General features: G+C 45.8%; 2 protein-coding genes across 2 annotated transcripts; one reads left to right on the top strand and one right to left on the bottom strand.

The window, feature by feature from the left end:
- Positions 1-637: 637 nt before the first annotated feature.
- On the bottom strand, positions 638-15,540 carry QDPR (quinoid dihydropteridine reductase). The gene is made up of 8 exons (XM_083458492.1): positions 15,288-15,540; positions 14,304-14,396; positions 13,183-13,279; positions 9,499-9,639; positions 6,279-6,387; positions 4,248-4,331; positions 1,763-2,320; positions 638-1,280 (listed from the first exon to the last, which is right to left on the bottom strand). The coding sequence occupies exons 1-7, from the start codon at positions 15,381-15,383 to the stop codon at positions 2,215-2,217; spliced, it is 726 nt and encodes a 241-aa protein (XP_083314618.1). The 5' UTR covers positions 15,384-15,540; the 3' UTR covers positions 638-1,280; positions 1,763-2,214.
- Positions 15,541-17,208: 1,668 nt separating this feature from the next.
- Positions 17,209-24,225, top strand: CLRN2 (clarin 2). Its single transcript, XM_083458493.1, has 3 exons — positions 17,209-18,156; positions 22,459-22,638; positions 23,368-24,225. Exons 1-3 carry the CDS (start codon positions 17,904-17,906, stop codon positions 23,631-23,633), a joined length of 699 nt encoding a protein of 232 aa, XP_083314619.1. The 5' UTR covers positions 17,209-17,903; the 3' UTR covers positions 23,634-24,225.
- The last annotated feature ends 2,696 nt before the right edge of the window (positions 24,226-26,921 follow it).

Below are 26,921 nucleotides of genomic sequence, written 5' to 3'. Positions count from 1 at the left end.
CGGCTGTTCTAATCCCCGCGACGGGGTGAGCTCCCGTTTCTTGGTCCCTGCTCCTGCCAACCTAGCAGTTTGAAAAGCACTTCAAAGTGCAAGTAGATAAATAGGTACCGCTCCAGCGGGAAGGTAAACGGTGTTTCCTTGCACTGCTCTGGTTTCGCCAGAAGCGGCTTAGTCATGCTGACCACATGACTCGGAAGCTGTGCGCTGGCTCCCTTGGCCAATAAAGCAAGATGAGCGCCGCAACCACGTCAGTCACGACTGGACCTAATGGTCAGGGGTCCCTTTACATTTAAATTAAGGGATGTACAAGCCAACAGGCAGCCTTGGCAAAAAACAACACCCTGGAAAATTGGAGTAAACAAATTCAGATATCAAGGAAAACAGCAGAAGAGGCTGAGCAAATCTAGTGTTCAGAAGCAGACGCAGTTCCTTAAGAGAAAATGAAGTTTTGCTGGCGCAAATGCCCTTTGCTCCAGTTATCTAAATCTTGAGGTCTAGCACCTTTGTTGCAGATTCCTGTACTAGGCTGTCCATCTATTCAAAGGAGGGGTCAGTGAAGGCCCACGACTTGCTTTGGAGAGAAAAACTGACAGCATTTGATGTAAGAGTACATAAGAGACCACATAAAAAGTACAAATTGCGGGCTTCTAAACAACAAGTTTATTGAGGACAAAATTCAATATATGGCAATATCCGCAACTGGGGCTATTTTAGAGCACTTTTAAAAATCACCGTATGAAATTACAAGAGGCATAATGTGCATGACAAGCAATGAAGCGGTTTGCTGGTTGGTGCTCACAGCTGATTGAAGGTGATGTTGCTGTATATACCATAAGCAAACATCCAGCTACATCTATTTGTACAATAAGGCTTTGGACGACAACCTATTCCCCACCTCATCCCACAAAATCTTCCCCATAGCTTTGGTGATCTGGCTCCCTTTTGGGAAAGGTCTGAACTGTATTGACTGTGCTGAATAGCTTTTAAGGCAAAATAATGTTTCCTCATTCAACCTCGTCGCTTACAAACAGCTCCCTGCGTAGTTGAGAGTAGGGGATAAATGGCTGGATATTTTCTCGAGGGAAAAGCTCTGCGCACACGTGTGTTGTATGTGTATTGTTTAGCGAGAGGTCTGTTCAGGTAGAGGAGCAATTCAACACAGCCACCTCCCGCAACACAGACAACAGCTTGCTGTGGTACAATTTACAACCAATACGGTCAATTGTATGTTTTGTCCCACAGATTTCAATGGCTCTTCTTGATTTACCGTATTCTTCACCCTAGAGGACGCACTTTTGCCCCTCCAAAAATGAAGGGGAAATGTGTGTGCGTCCTATGGGGCGAATGCAGGCTTTCGCTGAAGCCTGGAGAGCGAGAGGCGTCGGTGCGCACCGACCCCTCTCGCTCTCCAGGCTTCAGGAAGCTATCCGCAAGCCTTGCACGCCCGGCGGGAGTTCCTGCGGGCTCGCAAGGCTTGCGGGCAGCAGCCTGCAGCCCGAAGCATGGGGCGCCCTCCGGAGGACGCCCTGTGCTTCGCGCAGGTGTCCGCAAGCCTTGCACGCCCGGGGGGAGTTTCCGCGGGCTCGCAAGGCTTGTGGATAGCAGCCTGTTCTGGGGGCTGGGATCGGGGGAAGCTCGGGCTTCCCCCGCCCCAGCCCCGTGGCTGGGGGGGGGGGTTTATTCATTTCCCCCCCCCTCCCCCCAAAAATGAGGTTTGTCCTATGGGCCAGTGCGCCCTGTAGGGCGAAAAATACGGTATCACACAACATCCAAGAGGAAAGACAGTATGTTTGGTCTGTGTTGATGTGACGGTTCATAATTACACCTGACGAAATTGACTACCTAGGCAGCATTCAAGTGTGTGGTGGATACCCCAAGGCAGCAGAACTTCTGCAACAGTGAAATATATGCATTTCATATAATTAAAACACAATTTTACTGCTCACTGTTTGCTTTTCTTAAGACTCGGCATAATTCTGTAGAAAATGCTGCAGCGAGGCCATCAGTGAATCTTCAAATTCACAGCCCTGATTCACAAGGCGCTTTGTACCTTTGGATAATTAAGTGCGTCTGGCTAACATCAAGCAACACAAATATGACCTCAGGTCTTGCTCGACAAATAAGACCACTTTACTGGCAGAAGGAGAAGACTGCACAAACACACACACACACACTTTGCATCTCCACTTCACTGCTGTTTGCACGTATGACCGCTCAGAGATGAGAAGCAGACAGCTCCGTCTTTCCTCCTGTGGTTACTACTTGGATCAGACTCCCAGAACATGGACGGTTTTTTCCAGTGATCCAGTCATAAAAGGTTCTGTCAAAAACAGAGATCAACATTTTGTGAATTAATTCAATTCCTAAAGCAGGCTGCCTCAACCTCGGCCTTCCCGATGTTTTGAGACTACAATTCCCATCATCCCTGACCACTGGTCCTGCTAGCTAGGGATCATGGGAGTTGTAGGCCAAAAACATCTGGAGGGCCCAGGTTGAGGAAGCTTGTCCTAAAGCTTCTCGTTATAAACCAGCCTTTCTCAACCTGTGGGTCCCCAGATGTTGTTGAACTACAACTCCCATCACCCCTAGCTAGCAAGGCCAAAGCTCAGGGATGATGGGAGTTGTAGTCCAACAACATCTGGGGACCCATAGGTTGAGAACCGCTGTATTTGAACTGCTTAAAAAAAAAATAGTGTAGAAGCTTCTCAGGTCAGAGATTTTGTGTCCAACAAAAATACATTTTCATACTGCAGTTCTATGCATGTTACCCAGAAGTAAATCCAATGTTCAAAGGAGCTGGCTCCCTAGCAAGTGCTTAGGACTGCAGTCCCAACCTTGTCATTTTAGAATATTCAACATCTATCCATTCTTTATTCTCTCTTATACATTTATATCCCACCTTTCTTCTGCCACGGAACCCACCTGAGGCCCTGACCAAGCCCAGACCTGCTTTGCCTCAGCTTGACTGGCCTGGTAAACTGAGTAACTTATATTTATTTTAATTTATTATTATTATTTCTGCCGCAAGAAAGCAAGCCGTTATTATTCCCCTTTGCCGGGAAATGAGTTTGAGAGACTGCAGCTTGCTTCGGGATGTTTCAGTTGGGGGCTGAGTCCACTCTAAGTACAAATGGCCTTGAAGGCTCAGAGTGCCTTCCACCAACTTCAGCTGGGACGTAGCTGGACAGGGACAGCCTAGCTGCTGTTGTCTACAGTCTGGTAACCTCTAGGTTAGATTACTGCAATGCGTTCTACATGGGGCCACCTCTGAAGGCACCAAACAGGACTAGGCAGCGTTCTTGATTCGTACTGCCCAGGGTGGATTTTATTTAAATCAAATCGATTTAAATCACGATTTAAAATCATGATTTAAATCACCAGTCAGTAAGACTTGATTTAAAGCTTTTTTCTTTTCTCCCCCCTCCTTTTTTTTTTTTATTTACAGGAAGACTCATTCTTGCTGGTATAATCTTAATATTTACAACCAGATGAAGGTTTCATTTTTGGAATAATACATTTTCAGAGTAGTTTTTACAGTTATATCAAAAATTACTGATTTGGTTATACTATTATAAATACGTAAGATAGATAATTATGAAATTATTGTGAGGTTTAATAAGTTAACTGTTTATGTTTGGACAACTTTTCTGCTGTACTTTATTGGAAGGAGAAAAATAACCATTTCCTTAATAACAATTTAAACAATTTATTTAACTAAAGCAATAACATTATAGCATATGTATCCATGTTTGTTAACTGATGTGGTTAAACTTTTTTTTTAAAAAAACCAAAACCTTAGACTGAGTTTTAGCACCCATAAAAAACTTTAAACAAATCCTTATTTCCTGATGAATAGCCTTTGGACTATAATATAACCTAACTAGAAAACTATATTTAGAAAGATTTTTCATCCAAAAGTATTTTATTTTAAATATCCGATTTAAATTTTTTAAAAATCTGATTTTTGGGGATTTTTTTTCTTAAAATCAGTTATTTTTATCCCCCCTGATGCTGCTGCCTATGCACAGGCCATAAAGGCGATTTTGAGCTGAATCAATTCCCACAACCCATCCTTTCAGAATCACTCTCCCAAGCCATGTTCAGCCGCTTCCACTTCACAGAAGGGCATTTAACTTCCAGTGACTGGGGATCTGCACTCCAGAATTTGAAGGCACAGGCGACCTGGACGCCCTAAAGCAGTGCCCTAAAGCAGCAGCTGTTGAGCAAGGAAGCCTCTGTTTACTCACTCGGCAATGAAATCTAACGGTGTCCAGGAGCTGACATCCGCATCAGGCATAGATTTCCTGTTCATTGGTGTATCCAAGGTAACCCTGGGGCAAAGAAAGATAAGCTCCTCAGTTGTAGACTGCTGCATCTGATAAATGCTGCCTGCATTTCTTCTCCGTCACAACGCACGCAGAACGTTGAGGACAGTGGAAGGTGGAGATTGCTCTTTTTATTAAGATCTCGCCTTCTCGGTGACTGTGCTGAAACTGACTGCGCACTTTTGAGCAATACGTATTTCTCACTTGCGTGCAAGCATCTATTATCCACAGGCAAAATGACGTCTCACACAAATAGTGGCTGGGAAAAGATTAGGCACCTCTTCCAACTGCTCCTGTGAATAACATCATCTACAGTGGTACCTCGGGTTACGTTACCTTCGGGTAACGTAATTTCGAGTTATGAACGCGGCAAACCCAGACGTCTGTACTTCTGGGTTTCGCCACGCGTGCATGCACATAAGCGCTCTATTGCACCGCGCATGTGCACAGAAGCGGCGCCTCCGGATACAGTCTTTTTGGGGTAAGTACGGACCCCTGGGATGAATTAAGTTTGTATCCAGAGGGTCCACTGTTTTCCAAAGCTGCTTTGCAGCATCCCACCTAGGACAGTCTCTCACATGCATGATTGTTACATGCCGTTTGAACATCAGATGGTCAGCATCATGTCACTGCTATATAAATACACTATGGCTGCGGTCCTCAAACAGGTGCCCAGGAATAGGTGCCACTGATTTCAGGTGCTAATTAAATACCGTTTTCAAAGGAAAGCATCAGACTGAAACTTCAACCTTATTCTGGATTATTGTAACTCGCTCTACGTGGGGCTGCCCTTGAGACTGACCCAGAAACTCCAGCGGGTGCAGAATGCCGCGGCGAGACTCCTTACGGGGTCCTCGCTGCAAGATGACATTAACCCGGTGCTATACCAGCTGCACTGGCTCCCGGTGGAGTACAGGATCAGGTTTAAGGTGCTGGTTTTAACCTTCATAGCCCTATACGGCCTAGGACCCTCGTACCTACGGGGCCGCCTCTCCTGGTATGTCCCACAGAGGAACTTACAGTCTTCAAACAAAAACATCTTGGAGGCCCCAGGCCACAGAGAGGTTAGGCTGGCCTCAACCAGAGCCAGGGTTTTTCAGCTGTGGCTCCGATCTGGTGGAACGCTCTGTCACAAGAGACTAGGGCCCTGCGGGACTTGACATCTTTCCGCAGGGCTGTTCCACCAGGCCTTTGGTCAGGGCACAGCCTGACTCCTTTGGCAATCCTCTCAGAACTCTAGCCCAATGGTTGCCATTAATTTGATTTGAACTGATTTTATAATGAACTGATTTTAGAATGTTTTATCATTTTACTGTTGTTAGCCGCTCTGAGCCCGGCTTCTGCTGGGGAGGGCAGGATATAAATTTTAAAAATTATTATTATTATTATTATTATTATTATTATTATTATTCTGATAGCAGCAACATACATACTCTAAAAAGTGCATTTTGAATAATGACCACCCAGGTATGAACACAATTAACACATGCATTCATGGCCCCATAAACAGGACATAAGAATTAGGGCTGCAATCTGACCCATGCTTACATGGTTGCCTAAAGTCCTGTTAAGAGTTCAAGATCAGAAGCAGGACTTCCCAATCTGTAGTTTGGTCCCTTAGCAACTATACCACTCAAATTATAAATTATTTCAAAACAAGAAAAGAGAAAGAGAGGGAGAGATACAGAGAGAGAAATCCAACACATTCAAATTAAAAGTATTTGCTTTCATCAGAGGGAAATTTAACGTTAATGAAATGTAAAAGTTAAACGGCATGAATCTATCCCTTGTCCACGATTCTCAAGCAATTGCAATTTTGAGTTGACAGGCCAAGAGTTCACGTAGACTGCAAACCACTGATTTCAGAGGTTGCTTCTTCAACATGGCACAAACGGGGCATATGAAAAAACCTAAAGCAGAGGGTGCTGTGTGGATGAAAATGCCACCACTTACGGGAGAATGGCAACCGCGGCAGACCCCGGTGGCAGCCCACTGTTTGTACCCGAGAGGCTCTGGCAAAGCTGATGGACTGCTCCTTTGGCCATGCCATAACCTATCATTCCTAAAACAAAAGGAAGAAAACATCAGCTTTGTGCGATAAAAGAGTTAGGAAGCAGAACTGTTTGAACAAGACACCAAAATGTTGTCACCGTTTCACAGTACATCAGGAGAATAAACCCAAACTTTTCTGGCTTCTGGAAGGGAGCCGTCTAATGTGGTACAATTTTGAGGATTCATCAAAAAGCAGTTGGCTCCTTATCTCTCTCGCCCTGACCTAGCCACTGTGATCCACGCGACGGTCACCTCCAGACTGGATTATTGTAACTCGCTCTACGTGGGGCTGCCCTTGAGACTGACCCAGAAACTCCAGCGGGTGCAGAATGCCGCAGCGAGACTCCTTATGGGGTCGTCGCTGCGAGATCACATTCATCCGGTACTATACCAGCTGCACTGGCTCCCGGTGGAGTACAGGATCAGGTTTAAGGTGCTGGTTTTAAACTTTAAAGCCCTATACGGCCTAGGACCCTCGTACCTACAGGACCGCCTCTCCTGGTATGTCCCACAGAGGAACTTACGGTCTTCAAATAAAAATATCCTGAAGATCCCAGGCCTCAGAGATGTTAGGCTGGCCTCAACTAGAGCCAGGGCCTTCTCGGCCGCAGCTCCGATCTGGTGGAACGCTCTATCACAAGAGACTAAGGCCCTGCGGGACCTGACATCTTTCTGCAGGGCCTGCAAGACAGAGCTGTTCCACCAGGCCTTTGGTCAGGGCGCAGCCTGACCCCCTCCTCTGGCAATCTGCACAGAATCTTGCTTAATGGTTGCCATGAATTTTATTTTAATTAATTTTTTATAATGAAAGGTTTTTAGAATGTTGGGTTATTTTGATTGTTGTTAGCCGCCCTGAGCCCAGCTTTGGCTGGGGAGGGCGGGGTATAAATAAAATTTATTATTTATTATTATTATCCCAGCAGTCCACTGTTTTCGGAAGCTGCTGCGTGGCACCTCTATGAGCAGTGGGTCACTAGTGGCTGGCGCAGCTGTAATTTTGCAACAAGAAAGTCAGCCAAGAAACAGTGGGAGCAAAACCTAGTTGCTGCTGAAGCCCCAAAAGTCTCTGTCCCAGGACTGTACCACTTCAGACTGCTACGGGGGGGGGGGGGGGACTGTCAGGGATTGTTGGTAGGGGAAAGAGGCTCCTGACACAAACTTTCCAGGGTTCAAGCTTCAGGAAAACAGTGACACAAATAAGCAGCAAGACTACAATCAGAACTATGTGACTGAAAATGACCACCCAGTTTATTAGAGCCAATACCCTCTGATAAGGGACGCGGGTGGCGCTGTGGGTTAAACCACAGAGCCTGGGACTTGCCGATCAGAAGGTTGGCGATTCGAATCCCTGCAACGGGGTGAGCTCCTGTTGCTCAGTCCCTGCTCCTGCCAACTTAGCAGTTCGAAAGCACATCAACTGCAAGTAGATAAATAGGTACCGCTCCGGTGGGAAGGTAAACGGCGTTTCCATGCACTGCTCTGGTTCACCAGAAGTGGCTTAGTCATGCTGGCCGCAGGACCCGGAAGCTGTACGCCGGCTCCCTCGGCCAATAAAGCGAGATGAGCACCGCAACCCCAGAGTCGGCCATGACTGGACCTAATGATCAGGGGTCCCTTTACCTTTACCCTCTGATAAAGGAACTGAAGGGAACAAATTACATCGGACTCTTCACAACTTTCATCAAAGCATTTATCATGACGATCTACTGAAAAGGTTTGTCGCTGGAAACTCTCAGCAGTTTTGGTCTCCAATAGCCACTTGCCTTCAGATATGCCAACTATGGTACACAGTGCCAACATGAGTTGTGCCTGTAGATTATAGGGTTGCCTTAATTTTTTCAATTCCCTGCCCATAAACATCCAGCATGCCAGGGAAAGACTCCTTCTTTGCAGGATAGATTTTTTTATCTGAAAGGTTTTCTTGGAGGTGTGGGCTTGGTATGAAGGAACATCCCATAATGCTGGCCCTCACATGTACCCAAACACAAGTTACTACCTCAGAGAGGGGTTCCCATTGAAGCCCACCTGTTTATCTTCTTTCCCCATTTTCATTATATGTACAACAAAGTGTCAATCCCAGCTGTACCATTTCCAGGGGCAGGTGGTCAGGTCCCCAAACTAAGGACCACGGGCCGGATAAGGCCCGAGGCACTCGTTTATCCGGCCCACAGCGACCCCCGTCGCCTGCTCTTACCGGCGCTGCACTGCGCAGCTGTCCACTTCCGGGTCAGAGGGAGCACTGGAAATAGGTTCTGCGTATGCAAGCGTTAATTGCGCATGCGCAAGCGTTGTTTCCAGTGCTCCTCTGACCCGGAAGTGCGCCGGAAAAAGCATGTGCACATGCGTATTGGCACACGCTCCCCTGCCCTCTGCGCAATCAGCGCTGGAGACACCGGCCCAAGGCGCAGTAAGTTTGCTGACCCCTGCCCTACACTCTGCCACTTGTGATGATTGCCGAAAGCAGAATAAATTAAGCAAACCTGTTCAGCTTACATAATTTATTCAGGTCACAGAATTCATCGTTTCTGATGCAAGATTTGGATTCCATGGTTAGAAGTTTGATTTTTTAATGCAGAGTACACAGATGTCCTGTGACTGACATCCAATGTTAAGTCATACTCAGAACAGACTGATTTATACCAATAGACTAAAGTTCACTGATTTCAGTGGGTCTGCTCAGATTATAGCTAGCAGTGAATATTGTCCAATTTCCACACACTTTTCTGTGTCAATAGTTACGAAATGGACCAGGAACATTTGTAACTATTGACAGAGGGTTGAAGGCCATTGGTCTTTGAAGAAGGCAGGTTAAAGGTAGGATCCATTGTAAACAAGCAGAGCTGCCACTCATTTTGAAGAAATAAAACAGCAGCCTAGTTTTATTGTGTCTCACAACTTAGAAATAACAGTGTGCTTTTTCACCCCCCAAATTTCTCTAGATTGTGGCTCTCAAGTGTGGATTCCCTTACAGGTGTCAAAATGTCCTCTGAAAAGACCTCAACAGCTAGTCAACAGACACATTGCAGGACAAGAGAATTTGAAAGACCCTGGGCTGGTTTTTCCTCAAATGGGAATAATTGACACCACAAAGAATACTGGCAAAACACACCACGATATTTACCTGGAGTTCCACCTAATGCTGCTTTGGCCCCTGTTAGGGTCAACAACCCCCCTTCCTTCAGGTGCTTGGTGGCCAAATGGCTAGAGATTGTTGACGTCCAAACACTTTGTTTCCACATCAGGTCAGTATTTTTGTATAAAGCTGGTGAGCAGAGAAAACCCAGGACACATTAGGCATCAAGACAGAACCAGCATGTGCTATTCCTTGCTCAAAACTGAAAATCTCCCTTAGTTTGTCAGATTTCAGGTCCTTGTTTTGCAGCAGAAACTATAAAAACAAACAACCCACCATACCCACTTCAAAGTTAACTTCTGAAGGCAAGATCTTCACTGGTCATCTTTTGTATTCTTTTCACTATATGCTTAAAACTTGGTGACTTGAGAGACCTATTCCTGAGGAATCTTGGTAGTAGTAGTAACAACAACAACAACAACAACAACAACAAATAATAAATAATACCCTGCCCATCTGGCTGGGTTTCCCCAGTCACTCTGGGCGGCTCCCAACAGAATATTAAAGCATGATAAAACATCAAACATTAAAAACTTCCCTAAACAGGGCTGCCTTCAGACGTCTTCTAAAAGTGAGATAGTTGTTTATTTCCTAGACATCTGACAGGAGGGCGTTCCACAGGGCAGGCGCCACTACTGAGAAGGCCCTCTGCCTGGTTCCCTGTAACCTCACTTCTCACAGTGAGGGAACCACCAGAAGGCCCTCAGAGCTGGACCTTAGTGTCTGAACAATGGTGGTGGAGAGACTCCTTCAGATATACCAGTTGGTTTCTTGTTCTCTTTAATGTTTTACTGTATGTTTGTTTCATTATATTCTTGCATTGGTTTATATTTTAGCAATATGGTGAAAGGATGATGTTTTAAGGTGAGCTTCCCAGATAAAAGATTCCAAATTATCCAGAAGACTCTGATTTGAGCTGCCCTGCATCTAAAAAACAGGGGGGCCAACACTAGCTCCCGCTTCCCAAAGAGAAAGGGAAGGAATATGTAGCAATGTTCTGTTCTATACTTGCCTGGCTTAAACTACATGTTTCTGGTCCAGCAAACCATGGTTTGCTGAAGCAGAAGTGAGCAATGAGCTTAAGTGCTTCCGGCTCTCTTAATCTACTCCTCTTGCGCACCTGGCTTCAGAGATTTCCTGGTTTGCTAGATGAATGGCATCCGAACTGTGGTTTAAGAATTCCCTACAAACAAGATCGGAGGGACACAGGTGGCGCTGTGGGTTAACCACAGAGCCTAGGACTTGCCGATCAGAAGGTCGGCGGTTCGAATCCCCGCAACAGGGTGAGCTCCCGTTGCTCGGTCCCTGCTCCTGCCAACCTAGCAGTTCAAAAGCACGTCAAAGTGCAAGTAGATAAATAGGTACCGCTCCGGCGGGAAGGTAAACGGCGTTTCCGTGTGCTGCTCTGGTCCGCCAGAAGCGGCTTAGTCATGCTGGCCACATGACCCGGAAGCTGTACGCTGGCTCGCTCGGCCAATAAAGCGAGATGAGCACCGCAACCCCAGAGTCGGCCACGACTGAACCTAATGGTCAGGGGTCCCTTTACCTTTACAAACAAGATCAGAATGTATTTGGCAAATCCTATCTGGAATGGAGCACACAGACCACAATTGCCTGGTTGAGACGTCACAGGGAACCTGTGGCTTACCAAACTGGGAGGTCTTCTCTGAAGCCAAGCATGGAAGAAAAGGGATGGGGGAGGTGCTCAAACTTACATGTGCTCCAAAAACCAATACTTTGTTGGAGCAAGAAAATCATGCTTTGAACTGGCCAAGTGCTTTTAGACACAAACCATCTCGGAAATATTACACTCATAATTGAGACTTATGGAGCTGTTTAGGATCAGTTAGCTCTTTGAAGAATAGTCTCCTATTCTAATATGTTTCTAATATGTAAGTGCAAAAGCCTGTCCTGAAGTCTTTTATAATCACTGGAAAGTGCTTTGTAGTACCATGCAAAAACCTGGGTTTGATTTTAGAAACCCATTAACTCTTTTCCTGGAATCGACCACCAAACCACTAAAAAACAGAGAATATTTTCCAATGGTCTCCTTAAATGCCAGACATAACTGGATTGTAGAATGTGCAGAACTTATGTTGTGAGACTCTGTGAAGCGGTATTTTCAACCGGAGTTCCTTTTATTTTGCAAATATAGTACAGGCAACCCCCGTTTTGCATGGGTTCAAAGCATGAGCGGCTGTGCATGTGTGGGTTGTTTCTGGACCCGGAACAGGGCAGAACGGGACAGAACGGAGCTGGGTGGGCTTATGCATGCTCCGCCAACATGTGCAATGAATGCAACCCACACACAAATAATTCTTAAAGACACAGCAAACAGGATCTTATCAACTTTAGGATCACTGGCAGGGTTAAGGCCTGGTTCAACAGAAGCCTAGCTCTCCATCTGAAGCAGCTCCAGGCCACAGCTGGTCTATTTGCTTCAAAGTCCACAATGCAAACCAACCTCTGACCTAGTGCAACAATAACGGACAAGGTAGAATCCAGTCAATTACTTCCTCCAGGTGGAAGATTTTAAAGGCTTTTAACTGGGCTTTAACAGCACAATCCTACCACTCCCCTAAAAAAGGTGATGACTGGGTGGTGGTTAGGACTCTGCCTGGATTTCTCTCTGCCAGGCTCTAGCTGCAGCATGAGAACCAGGGGGGTGGCAGGGCCCCTCCATGCCAGAGGTCCCAAGCTACGGCCAAGTGGGTGGTAAGCTCCCCCTGGCAGTAATGTGCGAAATAGGGCCCTTTGGCCTGGATTCTCAAACGTGGGTCTGCAGCAGTTGTTGGGACTACAACTCCCATCATCCCTAGCCAGCAGGACCAGTGGTGAGGGATGATGGGAGTTGTAGTCCAACAACTTCTGGAGACCCAAATTTGAGAAACACTGGTAGGGTGTTGTGGTTTTGGGATCACTGGATACAAAGCCTGGAGATGACGTGCTGGGGGAAAACCTCCTTCCACCACCTTCTGAAAAATCAAGAGGCTTGCCAAGGGTCAGTTCTGCATCTGGATACAGCAACTTGGGCACCCCCGGCTTAAAACATCATAAAATGAATGCAGGAAAGTGACGCGGGTGGCGCTGTGGGTTAAAGCCTCAGCACCTAGGACTTGCCGATCGAAAGGTCGGCGGTTCGAATCCCCGCGGCGGGGTGCGCTCCCGTCGTTCGGTGCCAGCGCCTGCCAACCTAGCAGTTCGAAAGCACTCCCGGGTGCAAGTAGATAAATAGGGACAGCTTACCAGCGGGAAGGTAAACGGCGTTCCGTGTGCGGCTCTGGCTCGCCAGATGCAGCTTGTCACGCTGGCCACGTGACCCGGAAGTGTCTTCGGACAGCGCTGGCCCCCGGCCTCTTGAGTGAGATGGGCGCACAACCCTAGAGTCTGGCAAGACTGGCCTGTACGGGCAGGGGTACCTTTACCTTTACAGCAACTTGGACACCCCCGTTTAAAACATCATAAAATGAATGCAGGAAAATGACCCTTAGCAAGATACTAACTGCTTAACAATTTAACAAACTTCCATCAGGTTTCAATATTGGTTGGACACAGCTACTCTACTCGACTTTCCGATCACACACGAAAAGGAAAGAAGCCGTTCTGAAAACTCTGGTCGTAATACAAAGAAGAAGTGATTTCTTCCATGGCATTCACGGGTTTGTCGCTTACATTTTGCTTTCGCGCTGCCTCCAGCCCATCCACCGGCGACACAAAGTATAGCATCGACTTTTTCTTCGCCCAGGAGTTTTCCAACATCTTCTGTCACCTTTAAATATGTGAAGACAAAAAAGTGGGGGGGGGGGTGTCAGTTCCAAGATATCCTAATAGGATCCACCCGCATTAGGATTTGAGCAAGGCAGGCAATTCAACAAACAGACACACAACCACCTCTTGTCATGTCAAGTTCAACCTTCAGAACCAGGCTTTAGAAATCAGGGAAAGTATATATAATGGAATATAATGGAAATAGCCTTAATATAAGCCAGTGCTTGCCAGGACTAAATCCCAAATCCTGAAATCTCTTTCCAATGCACAACCCTGGATTGGGGTGGGTGGGTTTGACCGCAATACCTGAAGATGGTTTTGGGTTGATAAAACCTTCCACACCTCAAATTAGAAGGCAGGGCTTCTAGAACAGCGGATGCTGGTTCGAAGCAAATCAGAGGTAATATAGACTCCTCTTTTTAGAACAGAACCAATAAATATGGAGGAAGAAAGAACAAGCGACAGAAAAACAATCATGGGAGTTGACGTAGGTGTGCCAAGATCACCAGTCTATTTTCTCTTAACATGCATTTAAAATGATATACCGCAAAATATTTCAACGATATATATCTCTCTCTCACTCACACACATATTCATGCTACCCAAGCTTTTGACTTGAGTTTGTTATCACACAACTCAGGCAGACATTTGAAAGGGTTAGCCAGCATCTTGAGCCAAGATGTTCCCACCTAAATGTTCCCCAGAGTTATTACATCCCTGCCCTAATGTTGGCAGCTGAACCTTTAACAGCTGCACGGCAGGCAGAAATTAAGTCAGTATGGCTCCTCCTAGTGATGGGGCAAATGGAAGAAAATGCACCGACTGAATTTGCTGCCTTTCATAAAGCTGATGAGGGTGAAGAAGCTGTCGGAAAGTCTTTCCCAAGAGGAAAGAACTTTTCACACACAAATAGGATCTCATTTTAGGCAACTGCTATTATTTTGCAACCCAGAAGCTGCCCCGACATCTTTCTGCTTTCATTTTAATTGCTTCCAAAATGGCACAAACAATACCATGCACCTTACCTGATCTGCTTGTTCAACGAAGGAATCGCTCATTTTCACAACAACATTGGCACTCGCTTCATCGTTTTCTCCCAAGTCAATGCTGGCCACCCACTGATTTAAAAAGAAAAAAGTTTTCTGTTTAAAAAGCGATTTACTGTACTTATTTCGTGTTTTTGTTTTTTTGCACCAGAAAACAAAAGTATTTCCTAAAACCGTTTCAAAGGGAAACAGGGAGGAGTGTCAATTCTTTCATCGCAGATTTATTTCAGGTATGTTGCCCATACAGTGGTACCTCGGGTTAAGTACTTAATTCGTTCCGGAGGTCCGTTCTTAACCTGAAACTGTTCTTAACCTGAAGCACCGGTTTAGCTAATGGGGCCTCCCGCTGCCGGCGCACCCCCGGAACACGGTTTCTGTTCTCACCCTGAAGCAAAGTTCTTAACATGAAGCACTATTTCTGGGTTAGTGGAGTCTGTAACCTGAAGCGTATGTAACCCGAGGTACCACTGTACTTTGCACACTTCCTCAGGCTCAAGCCCAAAAGCAGGACAGCTTTCCCCCCTATTTCGAAAGAGCCCTTTGTTCCTTCCCATCACCCCAGCAAGTATTGCAAGTGTCCCCTTGCGATTCCTTAACGCGCTGCGTAAAACTGCTGTTTCGGGGATGCGCGGGGATAAGGAGCGCTGGCTGCGCCCGACAACCTGCAGCTTCGTCTACTGAGAGCATAAAAAAACCTTTAAGGAAAGGAACAGGACCAAGGGCCGCCGGGCAAATCCGTGGCAGAGCGAGCAGCCGCGCGTCTCCTTCTGCAGCGAGGCAGATGGAGCTCTTTGCGCACCCGCGCGCGCGTTGCGCGTTGCGCCGGGAAGGCCCGGGGAATGCAAAGCCAGGGGTTAGGCTTGGGAACGGCGCTCCGTGCAGACGCAGCCGATCTGCAGAAACGCCAAGAGCACCTTGTTCCCTAGCACCCCCGATTCGTCCCCACGGGGCTGCTGCCCTTACCCAGTTCTTCCCTCGGAAGTAGCGCACGCATTGGGAGCCCAGGGCGCCCCGGCCGCCATACACGAGGACCCGGCGCGCTTCCGCCGCCGCCGCCATGGCTCAGCCTCGCCTGCAGCCGCCTTTCGCCTCCGGCCCGGGATCGGCGAGCGGCCGCAAACGCTCCGCCTTCCCAAGAAGGAAAGGATCTTGCGCGGAGGAGAGAGAGAGCGAAGCGCCTCCCTCGCTGCTGCGCCGATGGCGCAAGCGCCCCCTGCCCTGGCAGCTGGGAGCAGGGTTTTCCCGAGGGAAAGAGCTGCGTTTGTTTGGAAAGGGGAAACAAACAAAAAAGTATAACCGCATCAATGAGTTCAGAAGCGTAACAATGCACCAATATTTCCTTAAACTGATGCGACCCGTTTTTGTGTGTGTGACTGTGGAACCCAGTTCAGCTACTGATTGATTGATTGACTGATTGATTGATTGAGTGAGTGAGTGACTGCAGTACATTGTTTATTGTCAGGGCCGGATTTAGGTTTGATGAGTCCCTACTGATGAGGCCCTTTATATGTCCAGCTGTCTGTTGTCAACAACAAATTGTCACTGTTTGTTTTTTTTTGTGTTGAATATACTGTATGTTATATGGTAATTTATGTACCTAATAATGCAGATATATAGAAATGAGCAAACCAGTGATATTCTAGGGAGCAGGCTAGCAGGTGGAGCCCATTACTTACATCATAGGAGCCTACGCAACACAAAACACTGTTGCTGTATGCAGGTTTTATTTTATTTGTTTTTTTATCTTATATTTTGGAAATGTACATCCAGTTTTTTTCTCCTTTAAATTTTTTTGGGGGCCCCAAGAAACTGGGACCATAGCTTGTTTAGCTATGGTCATGAAGAGTCAGACACGACTAAACGACTAAACAACAACAACAACATCCAGCACTGTTTATTGCTTTCATTTTATGGATCAGTGGTCTCGTTAGATAGTAAAATTCATGCTGAGGGGTTATTTTAGGGGTTATTTTTAAAAGTTTGGAACGGATTAATCCATTTTGCATTACTTTCTATGGGAAAGCATGCCTTGGTTCTGGAACGCTTTGGTTTTGGAATGGCCTTCCGGAATGGATTAAGTTTGAGAACCAAGGTACCACTGTACAGAAGTTGTGTATGGTGAAGCAGACAATCACTCCGGCTGATGCTGTGCTAGCTAGTACAGCAGCACTGTTTTTCCAACAGCAACACTGCACGCTTGCACTCCCCCAAACAGCTCTTTCTCACCAGTCACCTCTGCAAACTGAGGCATATTCGTGCTACACCTATCAATTGCCAAACTATTCGTGCTACACCTATCAATTGCCAAACTGTTGCCTTCATTCCCATTCCAAACAAGCGAGGTGTCTTCAAAAGCCAACCAGCAGCCATAAAAGAAACACTGATGCTCATTAAGCAAGCTTCTTCAGCTTTATGAGGTTATTTTATAATAATAATAATAATAATAATAATAATAATAATAATAATAATAATAATAATTTATTATTTATACCCAGTCCATCCGGCTGGGCTTCCCCAGCCCCTCTGGGCGGCTTCCAAAAGAATATTAAAATACTATAATACATCAAACATTAAAAGCTTCCCAAAACAGGGCTGCCTTCAGATGTCTTCTAAAAGCCTGGTAGTTGTTGTTCTCTTTGACATCTGGTGGGAGGGTGTTCCACAGGGAAGGCGCCACTACTGAGAAGGCCCTCTGCCTGGTTCCCTGTAACTTGGCTTCTCGCAGTGAGGGAACCGCCAGAAGGCCCTCGGTGCTAGACCTCAGTGTCCAGGCAGAACGATGGGGGTGGAGACGCTCCTTCAGATATAATGGACCGAGGCAGTTTAGGGCTTTAAAGGTCAGCACCAACACTTTGAGTTGTGCATTTCCCAGCAATATGCTTGAGCTTGCAACTGTGCAATGCAGGAAAAGCACGTGCTTCTCCAAGCTGCAACCAATTTGCGTTTCCCTTTACGCCCAGAAGATTGTTCTAATTGCAAGCCCAGGCATCCAGAAATATTGTGTGTCTATTTCATTTAATAGTATCGGAAAGCAGAGTATCATTAATTTGGGAGAGATGACAGTAATGACATTTAGGAAACGCAAACAAACTCAAGGAGATGGCGTCTTGGTGCCATACAGCCAGTGGAATTCTGATGTCAAATTCTAACATATCCATCCTAGTTTGCTTCCTAGCAATAATTAGAGACTTGGCAACAAATTGAACAAGCATGTGCAGTTGAACAAGCAGCTAAACATCTCCCAGGTCAGAAATGGAAGTCATTTGACTATTTAAAACAGGTAAAGAATTTGAGCCTTTGAATGAAACACTAGTCATGTAACGGATATGGTGTTTCTGTCTCAACAACAAGCACCGTTGCCGTGCAGAGAAATGACGCTCTTCTTTGTCATCCTTGTGGATTATTGTACAAATTTGATCTTTTGGAGCTGGTTTTTGATCTGCACATCTCAGTTTGTGAATTAGAAAAGATGCTGTGGGAAAAGGATGTTTTTGAAACGACAAGCACTGCCTGAAAAAGATCCAACATCTATAATTACTGCTGGGAGATCCTGAAAGATGATTTATTTGAGACATTAGAATGCCCAGCTACTTCAAATGGGCTGTCTTTGCTTCCATCGCTGCTTTGAGCTTTGCGTCTTTTATCTTGATCCTCGTTGCAATGAGCACCCAGAAATGGATGACTGGAAAAATCCTTTGCAAAACAGGAGCTGAGCTGGTCAATGCCACAGACCCAGAGCTAGTCAAATTCATGGGGGAAATTTACTACGGACTCTTCGGAGGTGGCAAAATACGCCAATGTGGTTTAGGCGGGCGGCGATCCAAATTCACAAGTAAGTAACACTTTTGGTTCATTTCTCAAACGTGCGCATCTTGACCATACAATTTCTTTATGTTTTCTTTATGCTAAACATTGGAATTTTACCTCTGTGGCTTGTTTTACAAGAGTTGTTTTATTTGTTTCTTCTCAAATTGGAGTAAAAAATGTGGGTATATTTTAAAAACTGCTCTCCTTGACTGAAATGTGGGGACTTGAAGAGGACCCCCACCTTACCCATGACCCTTAGATGTTGAAGTACGATCTTGATGGGGAGAGGAGTAAGAAGATGGGGGACCATGTTGAGACAGGGGTCATGGGGGAAGAAGCAACTCTGGCGCTGAGGGCAGGCTGGTTCCCCGCTTTGGCAAGGAAAGGGGAGAATGAGTGGCCTAAAATGAGTCCTTTGAGATGGACAAAGGACTAGGTAAAGGGACCCCTGACCATTAGGTCCAGTCGTGGCCGACTCTGGGGTTGTGGCGCTCATCTCGCTTTATTGGCTGAGGGAGCCGCCGTACAGCTTCCGGGTCATGTGGCCAGCATGACTAAGTTGCTTCTGGCGAATCAGAGCAGTGCACGGAAACGCCGTTTACCTTCCCGCCAGAGCGGTACCTATTTATCTACTTGCACGGGCGTGCTTTCGAACTGCTAGTTTGGCAGGAGCTGGGACAGAACAACGGGAGCTCACTCTGTCACGGGGATTTGAACTGCTAACCTTCCAATCAGCAAGCCCAAGAGGCTCAGTAGTTTAGACCACAGCACCACCCGCTCCCTTATATTGTCCTGAACACCACCAATTGGTAAAGGTAAAGGGACCCCTGACCATTAGGTCCAGTCGTGGCCGACTCTGGGGTTATGGCGCTCATCTCGCTTTATTGGCTGAGGGAGCCGGCGTACAGCTTCCGGGTCATGTGGCCAGCAGGACTAAGGCGCTTCTGGCGAAGCAGAGCAGCACACAGAAACGCCGTTTACCTTCCCGCTGGAGTGGTACCTATTTATCTACTTGCACTTGGACGTGCTTTCGAACTGCTAGGTTGGCAGGAGCTGGAACCGAGTAACGGGAGCTCACCCCGTCGCGGGGATTCGAACCGCCAACCTTCTGGTCGGCAAGTCCTAGGCTCTGTGGTTTAACCCACAGCGCCACCCGCGTCCCTAGGACAAAGGTCTACTTATAAGTAAAATCAGGACTGGAAGTGAGGGCAAGGGAGCCAGGAAACAGATGTGGTCAGTGGAGGTGAAAGGGTGCTTCCAGGCCACTCCTATTCTGAGAATCATATACTGGCCAATTGAAGCTGTGCAATTTGGAATTCTGGTGAGATGCGGTAAATGTCTGGCTTAGGCCAAAGAGAATCCTTCTTCTCCCACTACTTTCCTAACACACTTTGCTAACAGCCCTTTGATAAATTAAGACTCTGTGTTCCCTTTATATCTTCTGTAGGGGAAAACCTTTCAACTGTTTCTCTTTTTAATAAATGTGTTAGCAGCTGCAGCTGTAAAGAGGCACGTCAGTGGAATTGCAAACCGAGATAAAAAGGCAATGATGTTGTGGTTTAGTCGTGTCCGACTCTTTGTGACCCCATGGACCAGAGCACGCCAGGCGCTTCTGTCTTCTACTGCCTCCCGCAGTTTAGTCAAACTCATGCTGGTGGCTTCGAGAACACTGTCCAACCATCTCGTCCTCTGTCGTCCCCTTCTCCTTGTGCCCTCCATCTTTCCCAACATCAGGATCTTTTCCAGGGAGTCTTCTCTTCTCATGAGGTGGCCAAAGTATTGGAGCCTCAGCTTCACGATCTGTCCTTCCAGTGAGCACTCAGGGCTGATTTCCTTAAGAATGGAGAGGTTTGATCTTCTTGCAGTCCATGGGACTCTCAAGAGTCTCCTCCAGCACCATAATTCAAAAGCATCGATTCTTCGGCGATCAGCCTTCTTTATGGTCCAGCTTTCACTTCCATACATCACTACTGGGAAAACCATAGCTTTTACTATACGAACCTTTGTTTGCAAGGTGATGTGTCTACTTTTTAAGATGCTTTAAAAAAGGCAATGATATAAAAATGGTTAAGAAAGAAATGGAATTTGGGAACAGGGGACAAGTGTTGCTTCAGGGTAGCTTGAGAATTAAACTGTTGCACATGGGCTCTGCTTTTTGACATGTCCACAGAAGAGAAACTGAGTGAGTACCCTGGTACCTTGGTTCTCAAATGCCAAAAACCCAGAAGTAAGTGTTCCGGTTTCTGAACATTTTTCAGAAACTGGACGTCTGATGTGGTTGTCGGCTATTGTTTCTGGGACACCTGCACCAATCAGAAGCTGCTCCTTGGTTTTTGAACATTTCAAAAGTCAAATGGACTTCCGGAACGGATTAAGTTTGGTGCTTTTGTTTTTGCCATTTATTTGGCGTTTTCGAAGCTTTTCTGGTTACCTTGTTTTTGTGACTGTGTGGAACCCAGTTCAGCTACTGATTGATTGTGTGACTGCGGAAATGGATAAAAGTCCCCCATCCAAACTATGACTACCATCAGTGCAGGTAAGTAAATAAAAAATAAAAAAATAATTTTTTTCATCTACAACACTGTCTTATTATTTTATAGTACAGTACATTGACTATTGCTTTCATTTTATGGATCAGTAGTCTCGTTAGATAATAAAATTCATGTCAAATTGCTGTTTTGGGGGTTGTTTTTAAAAGCCTGGAACGGATTAATCCGTTTTGCATTACTTTCTATGGGAAAGAGCTCCTTGGTTTTGGAACGCTTTGGTTTTGGAACAGACTTCTGGAACAGATGAAGTTTGAGAACCAAGGTACCACTGTAATCCCACTCCAGTGGCATCAGCACTGGAGGGAAAACCAGGCGAGATGTGATCCAGCAATAAAACTGCTACCACCATTGCAAAGCTAAGCAGGGTCCAACATGGTTTCAAATTGGATGGGGGGACCTTGTGTTGAGATTCTTGAATTGCAGGAAGTCTCACAGGGTCCATTCCGGCTCTACAATTCTATGATTCTGTTGTTCAGTGGTTCTACGTGGGATCTCCCTGACAATTAGGTTCATAGTCTGCAGGTTCTCCTAGATCCAGCTTGGTCACTGGAAGCCAAAATAGCCTTTGGAGCTTGGAGGGCTAAGGCTGGTGCAGCTGTGGCCCCACAGGCAGTATGGACACGGTTCTCTGTGTGCTGGTAGCATCCTGGATTGATTTTGGCAATACCTTTGAAGATACCTTGGATACTCCAGTCAAAATACATCCACTGGCTTACTCTGGGAATAGGTGTACGTTTCTGTTGGGGATAATTCAGACTAAAATTCCCAGGTGTCAAAAAAGGTTATTTACGCTGCCACTACTGCGGCCTGTGTTTTGTTAGCCCCAAAATGGAAAATGAGTGAGGTCCCAACCAAAGATTGGCAACTTGAGTTAACCTGAAGCACTATTTCTGGGTTAGCGGAGTCTGTAACCTGAAGCGTATGTAACCTGAAGCGTATGTAACCCGAGGTACCACTGAATATTGTTTTTATCTTTTTTTGTATACCACCCTGGGAACAATTTGACAGAAGGGGAGCATGAGAAAGAGAAGGAAAGAAAGTTTAGGCATCTTTAGAAAGCTAAGATAGTCAAGGCATCTAACGCACTTTGGAAACCACACCCCAAAATGGGGGGGCGTGGAGCTGTCAGTAGTAGGGTCCAAAATTGTGTATTCCCCCCTCCACAGGGGTGACACCCTCAGATTTGATCCTGGCTCCTGAAATATTTGATTGCAATGAATATGAATTCTAATATTTTTCGATACTTATTGCTGCAATCCTATACACACGTAGCTGCAATCCTAACCCCACCGAGGACTGCATTCAATAGGACTGAATTCTGAGTAGACATGGTTAGGATTGCACTGTTAGTGGATTAATAAAACACTAAACAAGGCCCATTATCATTTTAATTAGTACCTGAAACTAGAACCTAAAAAGTTCACCTGACTTTTGTTGCTGCTTTTCAGGTCACTGAAGATGGGTCCCATTGTCACCGCAGAAGCAATTGATCCATTACTCCACATCACTGGAGCTTGGTTAAATTACCTTGACCTGTCATAAACAGAGCTTAACTGTTTAACATTAAACATGCAGTCAGAGCACAAGAGCATTATCATTCTCATGGTGAATAGCAAGTACTGTACTCTCTTCAAAATCTAACGCTTTTATATCATCTGAACAGATGGAACATCTTCCAAGGAAGTAATTTCCCCTTAATCTTGAATGGAAAATCTTCATAGCCTTTGTGGGCTATTTACACAACCCAAAACTCAATGTTGCTTTCTTTTCCTTGTCAGTTTTTCCACACCTGGTGAAGAAGTTGAACACAGCTCTCCACGTGGCAATTATCCTTTTCCTCTGCGTGGCGTTTTCTTTTGCTCTGGTCAGTTTGGCATTCTGCATATTCAACATAATTAAAGTTCCCTATCGGGCTATTAAAGGTCCAGCAGGAATCGCCTTGTGGAACGTCCTTGCAGGTAAAATGTCGGATGGCACCCACCTTTTTCTTTTGCTAGATTAAGGGTTTGCTTTCCATTATCTCTGCATGTCACTAAATGCTCTTAGGGAAATTTCCATTGGCGTCTTTGGGTATGTGTAGTCTGGACAAGAGGAGACTGAGAAGAGATAGGATAGCCATCTGCAAACATCTAAAGGGCTGTTACGGGGAAGATGGAGAAAGCTTGTTTTCTCCCATTCCAGAGGGTAAGACCTGAACCAATGGCTTCAAGTTACAAAAAAGAAGATTCAGACTAAACGTCAGAAATAACTTCATGTTGGCAAGAGATGTTTGACAGTGGACCAGACTCCCTCGGAAGGTGCTAGACCATGGGTAAGCCAACTAAGGCCTGGGGGCCAGATCCGGCCCAATCGCCTTCTAAATCCAGCCCATGGACGGTCCGGGAATCAGCGTGTTTTTACATGAGTAGAATGTGTCCTTTTATTTAAAATGCATCTCTGGGTTATTTGTGGGGCATAGGACTTCGTTCTTTTTTTTTTTTTCAAAATATAGTCCGCCCCCCCCCCCCCACAAGGTCTGAGGGACAGTGGACTGGCCCCCTGCTGAAAAAGTTTTCTGACCCATGTGCTAGAGTCTCCTTCCTTGGAGGATTTTAAGCATGGAGCAAAGTGACTCTGCAATTCTCCGTTTCTAAACTATTTTTGCGTTTCAGTGTATTAATGCCCTTGTGTTTTGAATTCTCTTGCAGGTGGCTTCGCAGTGCTGGGTGTGACTAGCTTCATGGCTGCCGTCAAACTGCACAACCTGACAGAAAGGATTGCCAATTTCCAGGAAAACGTCTTCCAGTTTGTAATCCTGGAAGAACAGTATGAACACTCTTTTTGGCTTTGCGTGGCAAGCGCGACCATTCACGGTGTGAACTTGCTGCTAGTTGCCATCAGCACAATTCATTTCCCTAAGCGGAAGACAAAGACAGAAGAAGCAAATGTTGCAGCCGAAGACATCATGTACTGAATAGCTAACTTGGCTGGCCCCAAGCTTAAGACTTGCACCATCTGTTTATCTGCACTATGCAAAAGAAGGGTAACACCACTGTGGGAAGGAGTGCCTGAGTGTGGAGGAAGTGCAGCGAGAGCCACAAGTTGGTTGGTTCATGCAAATGCTGAGACCAAAACGCCCCTGGAGGGTCCACCAAGCCAAGAAGAAGACCATTCCCATATTCCATTAAACTCCTGGGAAACTTGAGTCTTTCCCACACTGGGTCAAAATTTCCCAGGAGGCCAGCACAAAGCAAGAACACCCCTTCCCATTCTCTCACTTGGACCTTGCCCATAGAACTCCAAAACCGTACAGCCCACCTGAGGAGGACGTTTGCTGTGCAATGGGTAATTTATGCCTGGACTCACTTAAAGGTAATTTAAAACACAGAGGGAAAAGCACATACCACCTCAGGATGTGGGTGTGTCATTTTTCTGAATGCTCCCAGCCTAAAAATCCTTATGTGCAAAGTTAACATGGCGGGAGAAGGGCTGTGCAGAGATCTTTCCTCCTTGACCACCTGCCTTCCCACATAATTTTTGATGTGGGACAGTATTTAGAGTGAATGGGGTACTGCCCCACCAAGCCTAGTTGGCCCTCAGTTTACCACCAACTGCCTGTCTTCCTTCCTTCTGACAAGTCCAGGGGGTGGGACTGTGGCAATTAAAAATAATAATAAAAGGGGGCAGGGTTCCAAGAAAATGACTTTGGTAATCCCACCAATATGCAATTTTGGCTTTCGGCACAATCACCGGAATGCAAATGGCGGGCTTACTGGGAGCCCATTCTCATGTGATACCATCCTGTGGTTTGTGCCAGAAGCTTCTTCTGATGATTCAGACGGAGATTTGAGCAGACTCTCGCTGATGGTGGTTGTTTCTCTGCAGGCTGGCTCAAGCTGTTTTGCTGTCCTATACAAAAATCATGACAGGCCTGGCACACAGATACTAGTCACATCGTATAACGTGTGGAGAGGGCAATTGCGATTTGTCTGAGAGTTTTCCCACCCGCTTTTTCTGCTGCCCAGAAGAGATGGAGTCAAGAAAAAGCACCGTAATTGATGCATGTATGTGATACATTTCACAAGTCCCAGGCTCTGCTATTACAAGGGGTTTTTTTGCTCCATAGAAGTGAATGGAGCAAAAGTCTCAATTTACTTGAATGAAGCCAGGTTTTAAAAAGACCGCAATGGAGGGGAAATGTACATACAGTGTGACAAAGCACACCAGATATATTGTTCCAAAGGTGGGCAGGGGTGAATTGTGTGTTTCCAGTTATCTTGGTGCTCCTGGTTTCTACTGCTCCAAGCAGTGGATTTTTGGCTGATATGGTATGTGCTTGAGAAAACATATTACCAGAATACTTGCACATTACCAGAATATTCAGCCAACAAAGCTTTGGCCATGGTGATTTTAAGGTGGGTGTGGTCTGTTGGTGTTACTTGATCTCTCAGCAGAACCAGCAATTAACATAAAATTCATTGTAAAATCTGTTTCAGAGAGGATTATTTCAAAATGGACTAGTATGGCATGCTTTTTAAGATTGTTTGCAATTCTAAATATGCAACACAAATTGGAAGGAAAAGACCTTTACTGCTTTTTTAAAAAAATGGAAACACTGTATTTGGGCATCTGAGTAACTTAACTTCCACTGTTAAAAATTAGTATGAAAATATAGTGGATACAACATTTCTATAAAGACTATGAGACTGTTTTTAATTAGCTGCAAAAATAGGGTTGCCGTACTACTGCTCAACAACTTTGCCAAAAAAGGCACAACGACTTTCCTGTCCGGATTTTCACTTTTTGAAATATGGCAACTCTTTGCAAAAATGGAATGCTTCCAGGATTCAAGAGGAAAAACTTCCAAGGAAAACACGTCTGAAAATAATTTGGAAAGCCTTTGAACCTTTGTCCATTCTGAGAACAAAGGTATTAACTGAAGAGAAAAAGTTTTAGGAGCAAAATTTGTTACCAAAAGGGGGATTAGCTTACCCATTTTTCCAAGAAGTTGGAATTTCCAGGGTAGTCATTTTCAGAAGCTGATTCCTTGTGATGAGAGAGAGCACTTCCAGTATTATTGTATTAGCTTTTTATTTACAAAAAGACATACAGTACTTAGTAGAAGAAAACAGACTTGTACAACAGACAGCACAACTGCTAATCTTGTCTCACATTCCTAATGAATACTTGCATTCCAACTCAGTTTAAATTATCCATTCCAAATTGAAATTACCTTTTGATTGTCTCTCTGTCCTTTCTTCTCCCCCTGCCCCACAGCGTGACATTCTCAGGCCTGTAGATTCCAGACCATTAAGAACCACCAAAAGCTCCTGTTGGCTCTACAAGCAGAACCATCATGCTTGATAGTCCTCCTTATTGACCTAACTCATAACAACATAAAGAGATGATAGCCATTTTGAGAACTAGTATACCATTGTGGCAGGGACGCGGGTGGCGCTGTGGGTTAAACCACAGAGCCTAGGACTTGCCGATCAGAAGGTCGGCGGTTTGAATCCACACAACGGGGTGAGCTCCCATTGCTCGGTCCCTGCTCCTGCCAACCTCGCAGTTCAAAAGCACATCAAAAGTGCAAGTAGATAAATAGGTAAACGGCATTTCCGTGCGCTGCTCTGGTTCGCCAGAAGCGGCTTAGTCATGCTGGCCACATGACCCGGAAGCTGTACGCCGGCTCCCTCGGCCAGTAAAGTGAGATGAGCGCCGCAACCCCAGAGTCGGCCACGACTAGAACTAATGGTCAGGGGTCCTTTACCTTTATACCATTGTGGCAGAGACAGATCTGTGTACCAGGAAGTCCCCAGGTGACAATTTGCTTTTGCCAAAGACTCAGTGGGTAAATGTTTGAACCCCCCCCCCACGGCCCCACCCCAGAACCTGCAATGTGAGAATAATGATACGGACATACCTTATGGAACGTTATGGCAGAATGCCTTGAGGAGACTGACAAATATTACTGGCTGAGCTAGTTCCCACACCATTCCAGTATGATGGGTGACGCTCCTGCTGGAAGGAACTATAGAACTGGCTCTACCTAGCAGTTCTCTAAACTTTGCAAGACAGCAGTATGGGAAGTTGCCTTGGAGACCTGACCCTGAACCCATAGTAGTATTGTGGTATTCGTGTCAGTGGCAAAACCTTCAGAAAGCAGCTTCAGTAATGGATACCTTCAATTAAATGTGCCACATTGCGCCATCAAGACAGTGGAATATTTGTAACCACTTATACTGGCGCACTACAAATTCAC

This window comes from Podarcis tiliguerta, assembly GCF_965153285.1.
Source record: "Podarcis tiliguerta genome assembly, chromosome: 9".
Classification (NCBI taxonomy): Eukaryota; Metazoa; Chordata; class Lepidosauria; order Squamata; family Lacertidae; genus Podarcis; species Podarcis tiliguerta.
The sequence above is the reverse complement of the archived record's forward strand: the minus strand, read 5'-3'. Positions and strand labels throughout refer to the sequence as shown.

Excerpts from the sequence above, each read along its gene's own strand:
- QDPR (XM_083458492.1), bottom strand. The coding sequence starts at position 15,383 with ATGGCGGCGGCGGCGGAAGCGCGCCGGGTCCTCGTGTATGGCGGCCGG. Across the intron at positions 14,397-15,287 it reads ACTTCCGAGGGAAGAACTGG|TGGGTGGCCAGCATTGACTT; the intron begins GTAAGGGCAGCA and ends TTTTTAAATCAG. Across the intron at positions 9,640-13,182 it reads AGGCAGCGCGAAAGCAAAAT|CTTTATACAAAAATACTGAC; the intron begins GTAAGCGACAAA and ends TCTGCTCACCAG.
- CLRN2 (XM_083458493.1), top strand. The coding sequence starts at position 17,904 with ATGCCCAGCTACTTCAAATGGGCTGTCTTTGCTTCCATCGCTGCTTTG. Across the intron at positions 18,157-22,458 it reads GCGGCGATCCAAATTCACAA|TTTTTCCACACCTGGTGAAG; the intron begins GTAAGTAACACT and ends TTTCCTTGTCAG. Across the intron at positions 22,639-23,367 it reads CTTGTGGAACGTCCTTGCAG|GTGGCTTCGCAGTGCTGGGT; the intron begins GTAAAATGTCGG and ends ATTCTCTTGCAG.